Raw genomic sequence first — 18064 nt, forward strand, 5'->3', positions numbered from 1 at the left:
ACCAAGCATATATCTTCTAAACTAACATAAAACACATGCTACACCAAGCATCTATCTTCTAAACTAACATAAAACACATGCTACACCAAGCATATATCTTCTAAACTAACATAAAACACATGCTACACCAAGCATCTATCTTCTAAACTAACATAAAACACATGCTACACCAAGCATATATCTTCTAAACTAACATAAAACACATGCTACACCAAGTATATATCTTCTAAACTAACATAAAACACATGCTACACCAAGCATATATCTTCTAAACTAACAAAACACATGCTACACCAAGCATCTATCTTCTAATTAATTTAAAACTTGTAAAACACCAAGCATACATCTTCTAAATTAACATGAATACATCCTACAATATGCATACATCTTCTAAATTAACATGAATACATCCTACAATATGCATACATCTTCTAAATTAACATGAATACATCCTACAATACACATACATCTTCTAAATTAACATGAATACATCCTACAATACGCATTCATCTTCTAAATTAACATGAATACATCCTACAATACGCATTCATCTTCTAAATTAACATGAATACATCCTACAATATGCATTCATCTTCTAAATTAACATGAATATGTCCTAAACTAAGCATACATCTTCTAAATTAACATGAATATGTCATAAACTAAGCATACATCTTCTAAATTAACATAAATAGGTCATAAACTAAGCATACATCTAAATTATTGTGAAATGCATCCAATACCAAGCATACATCTTCTAAATTAACATAAATATGTCATAAACTAAGCATACATCTAAATTATTGTGAAATACATCCAATACCAAGCATAAATCTTCTAAATTAACATGAATACATCCTACAATACACATTCATCTTCTAAATTAACATGAATACATCCTACAATGCGCATTCATCTTCTAAATTAACATGAATATGTCCTAAAATAAGCATGCATCTTCTAAATTAACATGAATATGTCCTAAACTAAACATGCATCTTCTAAATTAACATGAATATGTCCTAAACTAAACATACATATTCTAAATTAACATGAATATGTCCTAAACTAAGCATACATATTCTAAATTAATATCAATATGTCCTAAACTAAAAATACATTTTATAAATTAGTGTGAAACATCTTAGTGCCATATCATTAACCTTCAAACAAATGTTAAATAAGTGCTATAACTTTTAAAGAACATTTAGTTGCTTGGAAATTAAATGATATACATTATTACTAATAGGGTACATAAATATGTACGGATTAGTCAAAAACTCTGGTAGTCACATTATTTCATTCCAGAAGCTAGTAAAGAAGAAGCAAAATACCTGGAAGAACTGCCCAGCCAGAAAAACAGAAGGTGAAAACTCTGCTTTCCAATCTGGTGCAGCCTTAGTACTAAGTTAAATAGCTGGACGAACTACCCAGCCATAAAAACACAAAAACTGTTTTTGAAAGTGGCATAGTCCTAGTATTGGATTAAAATAACTGAATGAACCACTCTGTCAGAAAACAACAGATGGAAACTGAAATAATCTAGTCAGATGCACATTCTCAAAATTGGGGAAGGGAGGAAATATCTAAATTAAGTTTGGATTTTATTACTTTATTCAAAACAACATTCTACATCTAAACATTTCAGTTATAGTTTTATTTTGTAGGTGATGATCAGACAATGATATCATTTGCATGGCTGGAAAAGATTAATACAAGTTGAGAACAGTCTGTTGAACTTGTACGTGTTCTTAGAGGTATCATTCGTATAAATAGGTACAGAATTATTCACTTGTAGCTATTCATTACACCAAGATAAAACCTTCAATAAGTCCAGCAATTTCAACCTAACACCAGTTTTTTTTTATAGTTAATTACACTGATCTTGTGTGAGAAACATTTGAAGCATTATACACATCATTCATAAAATATTTAACTGAAGACAAGTTATTACTTTCTCTCAGTAAATTAGTTTATTCAGACATGTTATTATTTTTAAAAAATTATTTTTGCTTCAAGCTGTTGTTTTCGTGCTAAGAAACATACGAGTGTTTGCATAATAGTACACTAAAACGAACGATAAAAGTTCCTCAGTAACATACTTGGGCAGAAGCTTAGCCAATAATAGAGCAATATTTTCACAGTGTTTTTTGGTTGGACAAAAGATCAAACAGGAATTTGAAGGCACCACTTCAAGGACTAGACCCACCAATCCCTCTGGATCTTGACGTCTCATTTCTGGAGTACACTGTAAAGACATAGTGAGAAAACATGAATTTGCAAGAAACTTAAAATTTTGAGAGCAAAAAAAAATTAATTTCAGGAGTAAAAGTACAAAATAACATATTCTGATAACTTAGAAACCTGCAAAAAATTACATTTTATTTTAGAAAAAGTAGGATAATTTGGTAAATCATAAACTTGGGAACATCTAGAAGCATGGGGTTTAGATTTGGCTGAAAATTAGCAGTAGCCAATTCATTGAGTTCATTAGTCAAAAGTAGCATATCCCATGAACAGTTCCAATTTTGGAACTATTTGTGCAATAAAGTATTCTTGTGTTTTTGAAATAATCTATAAAAAAGTACAATAAACACACCTGGCTTTATTCATTTTATGATATGTAAAATAGTTTAATTACAATATCTTCTTAACCAAATAGTAGTGCAACCACATATAACACAAATGAAGTTGTGATCAGCCAAACTTTATGGTTTCAATCTGTTCAATTACACACAATTTTATTTGATGCCATTTTATGCAACATACCATTTGGTACAAAATTATTATGATACAGCTAAACATTCACTCGGTGTATAGCTGTATCATAATAATTGTATACAATAAGCTACATCAACATGATTTGTATGGAATACAGCAGATAGTGTACACCGAGTGAATGTTCACTATCTGCTGTTTTTATTTCATCAATCTTCTCCATAACCCACAGTAATGAATGGAAAGCATTTTGTATTTTATTATCACCTAAATGAAAAACTCACCATAAAAGGCATGTATTTAATAAAATAAATTGATTAGAACTGCTCCAATACGTGATTATATGGCAACATGGGAAAGAAACACTACTCAGTTTCATGGAACTTTTTAACACATTAAGACCCAATGTCATAATTTTCACACATGAAATAGAATCCAACAGTTGACTTCCCTTTTTAGATGTGAATGTAAAAAGATAAAATAACAAAGTTACCACCAGTATATACAAGAAACCCCATCATCACCACACATAAGATCTAATCACAGAAAATATCCTCCTACTTCACCTACGTAAATTGTGCTATAAAAATTTGCACCATCAAAGAACACTCACTTACTGAATTAAACTACCTATAGAACTATATGGAGGTTTTGGCCCCAATATCATAGATAGGGCTTGTATCAAACTTCAAAACAGTTCACCTATCAACAACACAAAACGCAACAAATTTGTTTCATTCTCTTTTATGCCAGGAATTGCTAATGAAATTACTAGACTTTTTAATAATTTGAGCATTGATGTAAAAACTGTGTTTAAACCTTCACATAAAATTAACATCTTACTGCTTAACCCAAAAGAATTCCTATTAAAATAACAAAAACAGGGCATCTAAAGTATCCCATGTAAATGTGGAAAGAAATACATGGGACAAATGTCACGTTCCTTAGAAACAAGACACGAGGTCACATGTGTAGAGGTGATTTCCATTTATCCACCTCAACATATCATCAATATGAGACAGGTGACAAAATAGTTTGGGACAGAATTCTTCTCCTACACCAACTGAAAACTAAAAAGAGAGACTGTTTAGAAATGATAGAAATCATCAAAGCAAATGACCTCTCACTAAACCGTGATAATGGCTTAAGCAACATCAGCCGTATTTGGCAGTATATCCAGCATTCATACATTTGACCAGACTTGACCTATATTCTGTCACCATTTCCATCATATTTAATCCCTATTGTCTTTGTAACAATACATAAATCTTGAATTGCTTAGTACTGATCATACCTGAAGAAAACTGAGCAATGTTCTGTCGAAACATGTTCCACCATCACTAAAACTTTTTCTTATGCTTATAAATCATTGTCTGCCTACTTATTAGGATCCCTAACAATACAAACAGCACAAAAAATACATCAATATCACAATAAATCCCAGGGATCACTGCTAGGGTCCTCTATGTATTTTATATGAAAAATAAGTGTTTCTCACTTCTTTACTATAAGTATTGTAACATGCAAAAACATAAAATTACTTAAAATGATGTGTGTGTGGACCCTACTGGTAGTTAACAGAATAAACACAAGTTGGTAATAATAATAACCATCTGCAACATAAGCTTTAAGTAACCTAAAACTACAAACCAACAGAAAATATTCAAATACCCACTAAAGCCTAGGAGAAAAGTCTTGTCCTCAAATACCCACTAATGTGCCTTCCTAACGAGAAGATTACCCAAGATCATAAGCTTTAAGTAACCTAAAACTACAAACCAACAGAAAATATTCAAATACCCACTAAAGCCTAGGAGAAAAGTCTTGTCCTCACATACCCACTAATGTGCCTTCGTAACGAGAAGATTTCCCAAGATCTTGTGTAACTCATCTAAATGTCATAAACGAGGAATAAGTTTACTGAGCCCAAATATGATAACAAATTATTACATATCATTTTAGCCACTAATGTGCCTTCGTAACGAGAAGATTTCCCAAGATCTTGTGTAACTCATCTAAATGTCATAAAAGAGGAATAAGTTTACTGGGCCCAAATATGATAACAAATTATTACATATCATTTTAGCCACTAATGTGTCTTCATAACAAGAAGATTACCCAAGATCTTGTGTAACTCATCTAAATGTCATAAAAGAAGAATAAGTTTACTGGGCCCAAATATGATAACAAATTATTACATATCATTTTAGAAAATACAGAAGAACTGTATCCCTCTACAACAACAATTCTATGTATATATGTGTGGTCAAACTATAGAAAAACAAAACTAACGATCATCTAGTTAAATCTTTATATCACCATTTCTTTCCACAAATCCACTTATTTCTCATATACAGAGAGCTGTAGGCACCACTGTTTCAATAAGACCAATAATCATGTAGGTACCACTGTTTCAATAAGACCAATAATCATGTAGGCACCACTGTTTCAATAAAAACCAATAATCATGTAGGCACTACTGTTTCAATAAGACCAATAATCATGTAGACACTACTGTTTCAATAAGACCAATAATCATGTAGGCACCACTGTTTCAATAAGACCAATAATCAGATCCTTCACTGTTGGTGGATTTTAGTTTCCAAAACCACAAGGCAACAGACTAAAGGCACACCAGTCCATTAGAGCTGCATCAGAGAATTTGACAAATATGTGATTAGATGGACTTGCTGTTATTCTAGTTTTTTAGACCATCATTCTCATGAAAACAGCCATTGATTTTGAAGAATGGTTGAAAGCTTGTGAAGTTTTTACTTGTGAGCCCTCATGAACTTAAAATCCTTATTGTCTTGCTAACATTATCAGAACATAAATTTCCAGCTACATCAAAAGGTCCTTTGGGTTCTTTTATGTGATCATAAAATGAGAGCATTGATCGAATAGTGGTTTACAGACTTAAAGCCCAATTCTTATAATTTGGGTTATATAGACTTACAATACACATCCTATACATTGGGTTACAGATTTAGAGCCCACTTCCTATAGTTTGGGTTATACAGGTTTACATCCCACTTCCAATAGTGTTGGTTATGAATTTACAGCCTACTTCCCAATGTTTGTTATGAATTTACAACCCACTTCCTATAGTTTGAATTATACAGATTCACAGCCCACTTCCTATAGTTTAGATTATATATTTACATCCCATTTCCTATATTTTGAGTTGTACAGAATTAAAACCCACTCCCTATAGTTTGGGTTATGGAATTAGAGCCCACTTTGTAAATTATTTTCCATGCATAATTTTTTTTTTAACTCCCATAAAGAAGGTGACCTCAATACTCCTAGCAGGGTCTCATAATCCAGAAAGATTGAAGGGTAAAGACCTGATGAAGTGCAGTACCCTGGTCCTCCATGTTGGGGTTTGGATACGAGATTAACAACCTCATTTCTTAAAAAAACATCTCCTACTACAGAAGCTTCAGCAACACATTACAATCGCTTGATTGAGGATGATGCCTTTATAGTGAAAGCCATCTGGAAGCCAATTTGTCAACTAATTTTCTCATAATGAAAGCACCAACCAGAATTAGAATCTGAAATGTTTGTACTATGTATGAGACAGGGAAGGCAGCCAAAGTTTTCTAGGAGATGAGGAGATTCAACATCCAGCTGTGGGGCATTTGTGACAGCAGATGGGTAATCTATATTCGCAAGTGGAGAACAGATCATACACTCAAGCCACAAAGATGAGGATGATGACCACACAGGGGGAGTGCAATTATGACATCAGCTACTGTTGTAAAAGCCTTGAAGGAATTGAAACCTGTTATCCTCATTGATCATCACCACAAGGTTCAACTCCAAGAGCAGAAAAATTACCATTATCCAGTATTAAATACCAATAAATAATGCAAAAGATGAGGCCAAGCAGGGATTTTATGAAAGTCTTCAGAGTTTTAGAAAACACTGCCAACTGTCATCAAAATTCTTATGGAAAACATGAATGCCAAGATGGGTCCAGATAACACCAGACAAGAACATATCATGGGCATCCACTGCCTTGGAGACATAAATGAAAATAGGCAACTCTTCACAGTCGACTTCTCCTTCAAAGACAAGGACATTCTCAAGACAACATGGGTTTCACCAGATGGAAGGACAAAAAACCAGATCAACCACATCACCACTAGAAGAAAATGGAGATGAAGCCTAATAGACGTCCTCGTGAAGAGAAGTGCCGATGTTGTGTCTGACCACCATCTCACTTGGAACTCTGAGAATCAAACTGAAAGTTTTTAGACACACATTTGACAGAATTCACCACAAGTTTAACATCCAGTGACTGAAACCTCAGGCAGTGAGAGAAACATTTGTCATATCCTTACAAAATAGACTTGCTGTTCATAAGACATTAGTAGATGACAACTAAAGCAAGAAATCAACTGCTGTAACAATATCACAGTGATGAGGGAGCTTCAAACTAGGTACTACTTTTTGTAATAAGAGGCAAAAAGAAGTGCCAGAAAAGACAAGAGAGAATTCTTTAACAATCTTGCAACAAATCCAGAAGTAGCTGCAAGACAAGAGAGACATGAGGACACTTTACTGAATCACCAGAACTCTGTTAAGCAAAAGTGAGACTCACAAAGCCAACAAAGGACCAAACAGGAAATATAATCACAATAGAGGCAGTGCAGAGGTTAAGACAGGCAAACTTTCTCCAGATGCCATTCAACCAACCACTGACAATTGAAAAGTCCAACATCCATAATGAATGTTGTCACCAATCCACAAACAAAAGTAAAAAAGTGGAAAACCTGCTGGACCTGATGGCATAGCCCCAGAAGTATTGAAGACTGATCTTGACACCACTGTGAAAATGCTTTACAGAAAAGCTGGGAAAAATGGCAGGTTTCACCTGAGTGGAAAACCAGTTAACTAGTCAAAGTATCCAAGAAAGTAGGTGTAGGACAATGCAAGAATTGGTGTGACATTATGCATCTGTGTATACCAAAAAAAGTTTTAACACACGTTAATCTCATGAGACTGAAAAAACCAATAGACCAGAAACTGCACCCCAAAAATGCTTGGTTCAGATGAGTCATGTCCTACACTAACCAAATACAGTGTTGGTTTTAGGACAAGTAGTTTGTGTATTTAAATTTTTCGTGTGTGCCCACCCTTCAACATATATTATAAATGAATTTATAACAATAGATCACAACTGTAACCAGAAAATTGTGAAGAGTAATTAGCTCATTTGGATAATCAAGGTTTTAAGTCAAGTTTTCAAACACAAGCTCCACTGTCACATGCAAATACTACATATCTTACTGTCCTACAGTACATACTCCTTATCTACAAACATATTAAATTTCTATAAAATTCTAATTTTGGAACAGATGAAATATAGCTCAGATTGTGTGCAAACTTCAGCTTGACATATTACCTTTTATAGCCTGAACAGGAACATTGTGTCCTGCTTGACTCTGCATATGTGTCTGTCCATATAACAGAGATACTTCCACATTTTGGCAACTGTTTTCTGATTGGTCAGATACAGGAAGTAATAGGATAGTTGCATTGTGTCCTGCTTAACTCTGCATATGCAGGTACCTTTGTGTCTGTCCATATAACAGAGATACTTCCACATTTTGGCAACTGTTTTCTGATTGGTCAGATACAGGAAGTAATAGGATAATTGCATTGTTTCCTGCTTAACTGGAGGTACCTTTGTGTCTGTCCATATAACAGAGATACTTCCACATTTTGGTAACTGTTTTCTGATTGGTCAGATACAGGAAGTAATAGGATAGTTGCATTGTGTCCTGCTTGACTCTGCATATGGAGGTACCTTTGTGTCTGTCCATATAACAGAGATACTTTCACATTTTGGCAACTTTTTTCTGATTGGTCAGATACAGGAAGTAATAGGATAGTTGCATTGTGTCCTGCTTGACTCTGCATATGGAGGTACCTTTGTGTCTGTCCATATAACAGAGATACTTCCACATTTTGGCAACTGTTTTCTGATTGGTCAGATACAGGAAGTAATGATAGTTGCATTGTGTCCTGCTTGACTCTGCATATGGAGATACCTTTGTGTCTGTCCATATAACAGAGATACTTCCACATTTTGGCAACTGTTTTCTGATTGGTCAGATACAGGAAGTATGTGTTTTGAATTTGCAGTTTTGGTAGTTTTTAAACATTCACTGTGACATTTGAGATGAGTAGACCTATTTCTATCCTTAAGGAGCCAAGACTTGCCATTGAAGTTTTGTTTTTAATTTAATGTTTTTTCCACTCCTTCTGATAATTGTGTAAGCTAACTTTCATTTTTTTGCTTCAAATTTCAACATAGTGCTACAAATCTACTTTGACATATTAGATCCACAAACTTCTAATTTTTGTGGTTTATCTTTGAGTTATCACACCCTATCATTTAATATTCTCACCATTCCAGTATCCTTCCCTAGGAAAGGCTGTATAACAAACTTTAATCCATGTTAGCAGTAAGTTGTTCTCATGGTAAGTTAAAATTTTTTAATTTCTGAGTTTGTAAAAGGTAATGAAACCTCAATAAACAAGTTCTAGACTCTAACTACTAATATCTTACAATCACAAACTGAAAGAATCTAGTCAGATACATTTGCTAATAATACTTTAAAATTACCAACCAAAAGAAGCTACACATTCCTGTAATATTTTGAATAAAAACTACACATTATTATAGGGTTTTAAAAGTACGAATTAAATTAAGCTACATATTCCTAAATTATTTTGAATCAAAACTACATATTCTTATACTATCTTAAAATTATGAATTAAAAGAAGGTACACAATACTATAACATTTTAGAATCAAAAACTGAAAGAATCTATTCAGAAAGTTCTTCTCTTTGTTTGCTTTTATGAATTTTGCATAAAGTTACTTGAGGGCTATCTGCACTAGTCAGCCCAAATTTTGAAGTGATAGACTAAAGAGAAGGCAGCTAGTCAACCTCACTCGGTTCCAGCTCATGGGTTACACTTTACCAATGAATAGAGGGATTAAGTGTCACATTATAATACACCGCAGTTAAAAAGGCAAGCATGTTCAGCATCAGGTTTTGATCCTGGGACCCACAGATTGCAAGTTCAGCACCCTAAACAAAGGGGGTAAGAAAGGCCGTTAATCAGATACTTATAATATCTTAGAACAACAGACTGAAATAATCTAGTTTGATACTTATGCTTATATCTTAGAACAACAGACTGAAATAATTGTCAGATCTTATTGTTTATAATATCTTAGAACAACAGACTGAAATAATTGTCAAATCTTATTGTTTATAATATCTTAGAACTACAAACTGAAATTATTGTCAGATATTATTGTTTATAATATCTTAGAACTACAGACTGAAATTATTGTCAAATCTTATTGTATATATCTTAGAACAACAAACTGAAATAATTGTCAGATATTATTGTTTATAATATCTTAGAACTACAGACTGAAATAATCAGATACTTATGCTTATAATACCCTAAAATTACAAACTTAGAGAAACTACATATTCTTATAATATGTGAGAATTACAAATTGAAAGAAGATACATATTTTTATTTATATCTGAAAATTACAAACTCAAAGAAGCTACATATTCTGCCAATGTTTTAAAATAAAGAAACTACACATTCTTATATCTTTAAATAACAAACTTAAAAAATGCACATTCTTATATCTTTAAATTACAAACTTAAAGAAGCTGCACATTCTTATATCTTTAAATTACAAACTTGAAGAAGCTACATATTATATATATTCTTATGGTATTTTAAGAATTATAAACTTAAAGAAGTTAAATACTCTTTACATCTTAAAATTACAAACTTGAAGAAGCTACATATTCTTATAATATCTTAGAATTACAAACTTAAAGAAGCTACATATTCTTATAATATCATAAAACTACAAACCCAAGTAACTTAGTTAGATACATAAGGTTTCATACCTTGAAATTAAAAAAACGTGAAAGCTTCAAAGTTTCTGTTATGCTCTTTGCCCTCGGGTTTACCTCCCATATCTTTCTTCCAACTTTTACAAACTCACGAAGTTCCACCTGGAGAAGAATGAAAGCAGAAATAACACCTTCACAGTTTGATCATTATTAATTATAACATTGAAACAACTTATTGTAGACATCAACTACAGTGTTAAAATATCTCAAGATTTACACTTTGCATCACAATTATATCAGATCCTATAATAGGAGAAAAACAGACAGAAAAATATAAAAAGAAAAAAATGATCATTGCTAATTTTAGACACACTCTAAAATTGCTTTCTCTCCAATTTATTATACATACTGTCTGTACATAATGTATGCAAGTTAACTTTTCTTCAAAAATTAAACACAGTATATGGGTACATAAATATGTGAATTACAGTTATTATTCAACACTAAACACTATATTACACCTATACATAGTGTATATAATTTGTTTTCCTTATTCAGCATTAAAAATAGTAGTGTGTGTGTGTGTGTGTGTGTGTGTGTGTGCATAGACTTATATATAAATTACTGTTCTTATCCTACATCAGATAAAAATCATTTTAAAAAAAACTTAAATGAATTAGAATTTTTAAATTATTCCACTGGAATGGTATACTGTAAAATTAAGCATTAATGCAAGTCTCGACATACAATAGTATCATTCTAACTAACATATTCCTCAAAATACAGTAACACCATTCTAACACAAGCCTTGACACTTAATAGTATCATTCTAACACAAATATCGACACTCGATATTACCATTCTAATGCAAGTCTCGACACTTGATAGTATCATGCTAATTAATGCAAGTCTCAACAATAGTACCATTCTAGTAGCCTAGATACTTTTTAAACAAACTACAATCTTAGTACCAATAAAATCTTATTTTAAAATATAATTTGAAAAAGCATTACAATACTTTAAGCACCTCTATAGCATGGAAGCACATTATGTTTATATAATAAAAAGTTGGCAAACAATGATTCATAAGTATAATGAAGAGATGTATTTTAGAGAGCACATACCATGTTTGAACAGAACGTTGACCTGTCTTCTTCGGGAATCATACCTGAATATGACAAACCAATGTTCTGTTGAAACATATAATATATTCCTCCATAAATAAATCACTTCATTATGCTTTTAAACCACTGTTTGCCAACTTATCAAACATCTATAGCAGACTTTAGCTAAATGCTTCTTAACACTCACACCCACAAGATGATGAATCTGTAGAGTTTTACTAGTATGTACCAAATTGTGAAGATGACCAAGTATTATCACATTTAGTATGACAAAGATATGTTTTAAAAATTTATTCATTTCTAATTTCAACTTAGAAAAAAATAAGTTAACTTACATGTCCAACTTGTATAGAATTGGCACTGAAGCCATCACATTGTCCTTTTCTTCCATGTTATATGAATGCATTTTTATATAATAATACAATTTTTAACTCAATAAAAACACAAATTCTAGAAAAAAGTTCTAGTAGTGTTTCAGTTCTAACTAACATCAACTGAACTATGGTAGAGAGATTTAAGTCAAGAAATAATTGTCCATACTCACAGGCCTAAAGTCTCCACAGTATATATCAGCATTAAGAAACTGCTGAAGGTCTGACATGTTCCCTAAAGTTGCACTCATGCCAACTATTTGTGTATTTTCTATATGAAATAGAAGTGAAACACTGAACCAATATTCCAAATCAAAGTAAATGATTAAAAATCTGAGGTAACATCATTACAACAATCTTGTTCTTTCACCCTTTAATACAAATACTCTGTACACAGTATATGCATATTCAAAAATATTCACTACTCTTACAAAAATAGCACGAGTTACTTTTTCATACATTTCATAACAAGTTTTAATTGTACAAAGAATATTAACAATAACCCCAGAATTACTGAGATTTATAAACATTAATGTTTTGGATTTGACTTTTATCATAATAGATTTAACTAAAACATTTTAACAAATTTTGGGATATCTAAAACAAAAAAGATTACTGTTTAAAACTATCCACACAATAGTCAAATTCATATTCAAACTTTCTGCTCACTTAAAAATTAACATACTCCAAACAATAGTCAAAATCTTGTTTAACTCTCTGTTCATATCTAGATAACTGCACAAATCTCAGATGCAATGAAAAATAATGTATTAGGTCTAAACTGAGAAAATAATGATGTCAGATGTTCTTAAAAACAAGAGGGCATCCTCAATTGCTGCACCAATTGAAATTCTTTTTAGACAGAATTAGAGTAAATTAATCTACGAGACCTTTTTTTTTCTTTTTATTAGCCATATTTTTGTGCACCAGCAATACCATGCATTGGTCCCTCGTATACCCAATTAAATTTTAATGCTCATCGGGATCTCTACCAGCCTACCCTCAAATTGAGATTCTTTCAGACAGGATTAGAATAAATTAATCTATGAGACCTTTGTAATTTGCTGCCGTCTTTAGGAAATACTATGTCTGTGTCAGCAGTGGTCCATATTCGTTCCTGGGTCTTCCTTTGAATTTCTGGTGTACTAACCATTTCACTGGTCTTTTCCCATTAGAACTTGAATTATTTAAGTATTTGAATGTTTTCTTGAAGAGAATCAAGGGTTTTGCTGACTTCTATGCTAGGTTAACAATGTGTTATCAATTAAATGAATGTAGAAAGCTTATTTTAGGTTTCTTTTTCTCATTTACAGTTCATTTCTTATTATTTTTGTATTATTCCAATTCATTGTAGTTTTCTTCTTTGGCATGATGGGTTATTGGAGATAGACTGGTATTACCAAGTCTTGTATGTGTACAATACTCTTTAAATTCAGAAGTATAAGTTGAAAATGATAAATTCAAATTTCTTGACATGATTAAATTTACATGAAACCCATAGATACAGATAAATAGCTTGACTGTAAATCAAACCATCTCAAGAGTGTAAAGACAGCATCACAGACTGCTAATTACCAGAAAATATAAGATTCATAATACCAAAGAAGTTAAAAAACACATCACTACAATCCTCCTTAACAGAGGGTACTCTGAACACTCAATAATTATAAAGGAAATAAGCACCAAAATTAAATAAGAAGACCATATGATAAAGTGTAATAACAGGATACGAATCATACATGAGAAATATAAAAGAAGCTAACTGATAACACACTCAGTGAACCTAGAACGGAAGTCAGCAAAACCTGAACATCCCTTTTGAAAACACTGAAATAATTAGTTCACAGGTTATTGAATCCATATTGCTCAGTGCCAAAAAATACCATACATGAGAAATATAAAAGGAGCTAACTGATAACACACTCAGTGAACCTAGAACAGAAGTCAGCAAAACCTGGACATCCCTTTTGAAAAACACTACAGAAAGATTTCTAATGAACCACACACGTACACATAAACAATGATTTAATACTTCATGCCTCTAAACCTTAGACACACAACTAGATATATAAGTATACCTATCCATTAATTCACAAACCATCGGTCACATAACTAGGTATATAAGTATACCTATCCATTAATTCACAAACCCTTGTGACCGAGGGTTTGTGAATTAATGGATAGGTATACTTATATATCTAGTTATGTGACCGAGGGTTTGTGAATTAATGGATAGGTATACTTATATATCTAGTTGGGTTACACAACTTGATATATAGTATACCTATCCATTAATTCACAAACCCTCGGTCACACAACTAGATATATAAGTATACCTATCCATTAATTCACAAACCCTCAATCACATACATAACAAATGTATCTAATTCGACAACATTATAACATTGCATTTTTCTACATTAGGAACCTAGAAGTTTGAATGCCAGCTCTAAAAAAGAATATATAAGATAATAAATAATAATAAAGCTTTAAACTGTTTAATCTATTAGTTCGTAGCAGCATTAATATAAACCATGATTTCTACCAGTTCCTGCTACATTCTGCATTGTAAAATCCTTCAGATTAGATGTTCAAACCATAAAATACATACACAAATATATCTTTACATGAAGAGTTTAATTGAAAAATGTATACATCATTCCCAAGAAAATTGAGCTTGTATTAATTGTGTTCAATAAAAGTAAAATTTTAAGCTATATTCTACTTTTTAGGGCATTTTGTAGGATGGAGAAAAAGCAAGTATACTTCTACGAAAGAAAGGTAATTTTTCTAGTATTTTGTCCCTTAAATGGGAATTTTTCTAAAACATTCACATCCTTGTGGTTCATTCAAGTTCTAATGGGGGAGACAACATTCAAGTGGAATCAAGACCCAATCATCAAACCCCAGCCGCCATCAACACAAAAACAGTTCTTCTCAGCAGCAGATTAGAATTTATTTTATTTATTTGTAATTAAGCACAAAGCTACACAGTGGGCTATCTGTGCTCTGCCCACCACTGGTATCAAAACCCAGATTTTAGCGTTGTAAATCCGCAGACATACCACTGTGCCACTGGGGGGCACAGATTAGAAGCTGAAATGTAAAACAAAACTAGTTATTAATTAGTACCTAGCAATAAAAAAATTTATTATTTAATCATTATATGTATTTGATCATACACACTACTAACCATCAGAACTGATGTTATATCTAGGCTATTACACTATAAAAGACTTCAGGGTCCATTAAAAAAAAACATTAGGTCAAGGTTAATAAACTGTAGATCCTGTAAAACTGAGTAGTTCAAACAAGAAAAAATTAGAAAATACTTGGCCCCTTTTATTGTAGCTTGGATGTTTTTGGACATGTAAAGTGTTTTGATCACATATCATTACTTTTTTGTTTACTGTTTTAAAATTAATTAAAAATAAGATTCCACAAAAGTATAATTTGAACCCCAGCTGAAAGAGGAAGTTATCACACATTTTCAAGCATCTTCGACCAATAAACTATTTCCTCATATCAGATATTCCACATGCCATTAGTCCCTAAGTCATCAGTTTTAACACAGTGACTGAGGAAAATTCACCATAACAACAATAAAAAAAGATTAATACATGTGCTAGTTTTCAAACTCCAATTTAAATTAATATCTACCAATATAATTGTTTCATACCAGTTCTCCTTTGTTCACAATAAGTTTTGCCTCTTCAACAAGGAGAAGAACAATAATTTTATCATTTTTTTAATGTTAATTTTTTCTTAACCCTTTCATTATGGGCTCAGTCCAAGGAACCGACCTAATGACCATTTTGTGCTTATCAATTTCATACTATAACTTTTAATACAGTATTTGTTTCTTCCTGAAATTTGGCAGATTATCATTAAACATAACAAGGCTTCTGTATACTGTAACTTATCAGGCTTATTAACTAAGTCTAAAATATTGTTTTTCAAACATCATTTTCTCCTCCCCCCTTCCTTCTGAGATTGGGAACAAAAAATTTATCTTGGGAAATAGACACCTTGAATAGGCTGAGAAAATCATGTAAAGAAACTTCTGTGCTTTTGATTAGTTATAAACACAGGATAGAGCAAAGCGGATGTACATAAGCAAGTATTTCCAAAAATGGAAGAGGAGGGTAGGGCCAGTATGTGTGATTCACTAAATATATCCATATCTCAGTAAACAGAAAAGAAAGGTTCTTATTTTATATTCTAGTTTGTCAATATCAGTCATTTGAGTTTCTAATTCATAAGATACTACAGACTTTGTATTTGGATATCACAAACATCTAATTTGACTAAAGCTGCATTCAATGTACCATGTGACATACAAAAATCTATATTTAGGAATTTTGTTTTAATATTTACTTTTAATTAAGAAATTAACTAATGTATAATACTAAAATTTGATTAATAATCTACAGTTTGATACCAAACTTACTGACATACATTCATAAAATAGTAGTTCAATAAAATTTTAAATGTAAGTCTACAAACGTGATGGCATGCCCATAGTGACAGGGTTAATCTAAACAGATATGAAGTTTTCGACATCAAGTAACAGTACAAAGATATGTTCAAAAGCTGAAAAATAATGGAACAGCAGTAGAAATACTGCAGATTTGGCTAATATTTTGGTTCTATATAGTGTTAATCCATCCCTTTAACTTGGCTGAAGTCACAAGATTAAAAATCACTTGTAAGGTCTAGGCTGAGAACTATAAAACTTCAAAGCCCTTAACAAAAAATGTGTTTTCTCTATGTTATTGATCTAAACAGACTTTACATACTATTAAAATCACACATTAGCTCCATCAGGTGCCATTGAAAAAATGTTATGTTGAGATAATCTTTTCTGTAAATAGATACATTTTTAAAGCTAACTTTAGTTATAACCTTAACCCTATCACTAAGGGTCATGGGTTAAAGGCCATGTCATCATCTTTGTTGACTTGCATTCAAAATTTTATTAAATTACTATTTTATGAATTTATGTTAACAAGTTTGGTATGAAATTAGAGATTATAATTCAAATTTTAGTATTATACATTATTCAATTTCTTAATTTAAAAGAAAGAAAATATTAAAAACTTAAACATCGATTTTTGTTTGTCACTGGTATGATGAATGTAGCACTGGTTCAAATTAGATGTGTGTGATGTCAAAATACAAAGTCTATAGTTTTGTACAAATTAGGAACTCAAATTACCAATATTAACAAGCTAGAATATAAAATAAGAACCGCCTGTCTTTTCTACTTGCTGAGATATCACTCATGTACTGAATCAACACAGTGGCCCTGCTCACCTCTTCCCATTTTTGGAAACACTCCCTTATATACACTTACTTCTGTCTATGACATATGAATAACCAATCGAAAGCTCAGGATGTCCCCCTAGTGGCTTTCTCAGCAATTTTCAAGTATTATGACATAATCTTGTTCTTTCCATACTAATCTTCATGCTGGTATATTTTAAACCCAAATACAGCTTAATTACTAATCTTGATAAATTATAATGGAATTTTATGGTATCTATATAGATAATTGTTTGCTTTACTTTTTCATTTACTGTTATATGTTTTAAGAAAAATAAGTTTAAGAACTTGTTTGTAAATAGTAATAATCTATATACATATATAATGTATAATAATTGAAGTGCAACTGTATTTTACAAAATACTAATCTGCTAAAACATAGCCAATATAGGTCACTTTGTAAAGACTAAAGGTCAGTTTTATATTATTGGATATGGTAACATGAGTGCATGTGCACCGATTCATTGTAACTTCTGTATTGTTAACCAGGCACAACTGGAAAATCAATATAATAAAAATAATAAATATATACAGATGAATAATGTTATGAGATTTAAGCTATTTAAAATAAACATTTGTGTTTTTTCATGTTATAATTTGTAGTCATTCTAGAATGA

The 18064-nt window shown here is 31.7% G+C and overlaps 1 protein-coding gene across 1 annotated transcript in view; it reads right to left on the minus strand.

Annotated features, from left to right (window-relative positions):
* LOC106469776 (helicase POLQ-like) overlaps positions 1-18064 on the minus strand; it is a 63522-nt gene that overhangs the window by 29218 nt on the left and 16240 nt on the right. Inside the window, exons 5-7 of the mRNA XM_022398332.1 lie at positions 12296-12393; positions 10682-10789; positions 2103-2248 (exon numbers count right to left, since the gene is read on the minus strand). Of these exons, the coding sequence (XP_022254040.1) occupies positions 2103-2248; positions 10682-10789; positions 12296-12393 (352 nt within the window). The remainder of the gene's footprint in view (positions 1-2102; positions 2249-10681; positions 10790-12295; positions 12394-18064) is intronic.

This window comes from Limulus polyphemus, unplaced genomic scaffold (assembly GCF_000517525.1).
Source record: "Limulus polyphemus unplaced genomic scaffold, Limulus_polyphemus-2.1.2 Scaffold3652, whole genome shotgun sequence".
In the NCBI taxonomy this organism is placed as follows: Eukaryota; Metazoa; Arthropoda; class Merostomata; order Xiphosura; family Limulidae; genus Limulus; species Limulus polyphemus.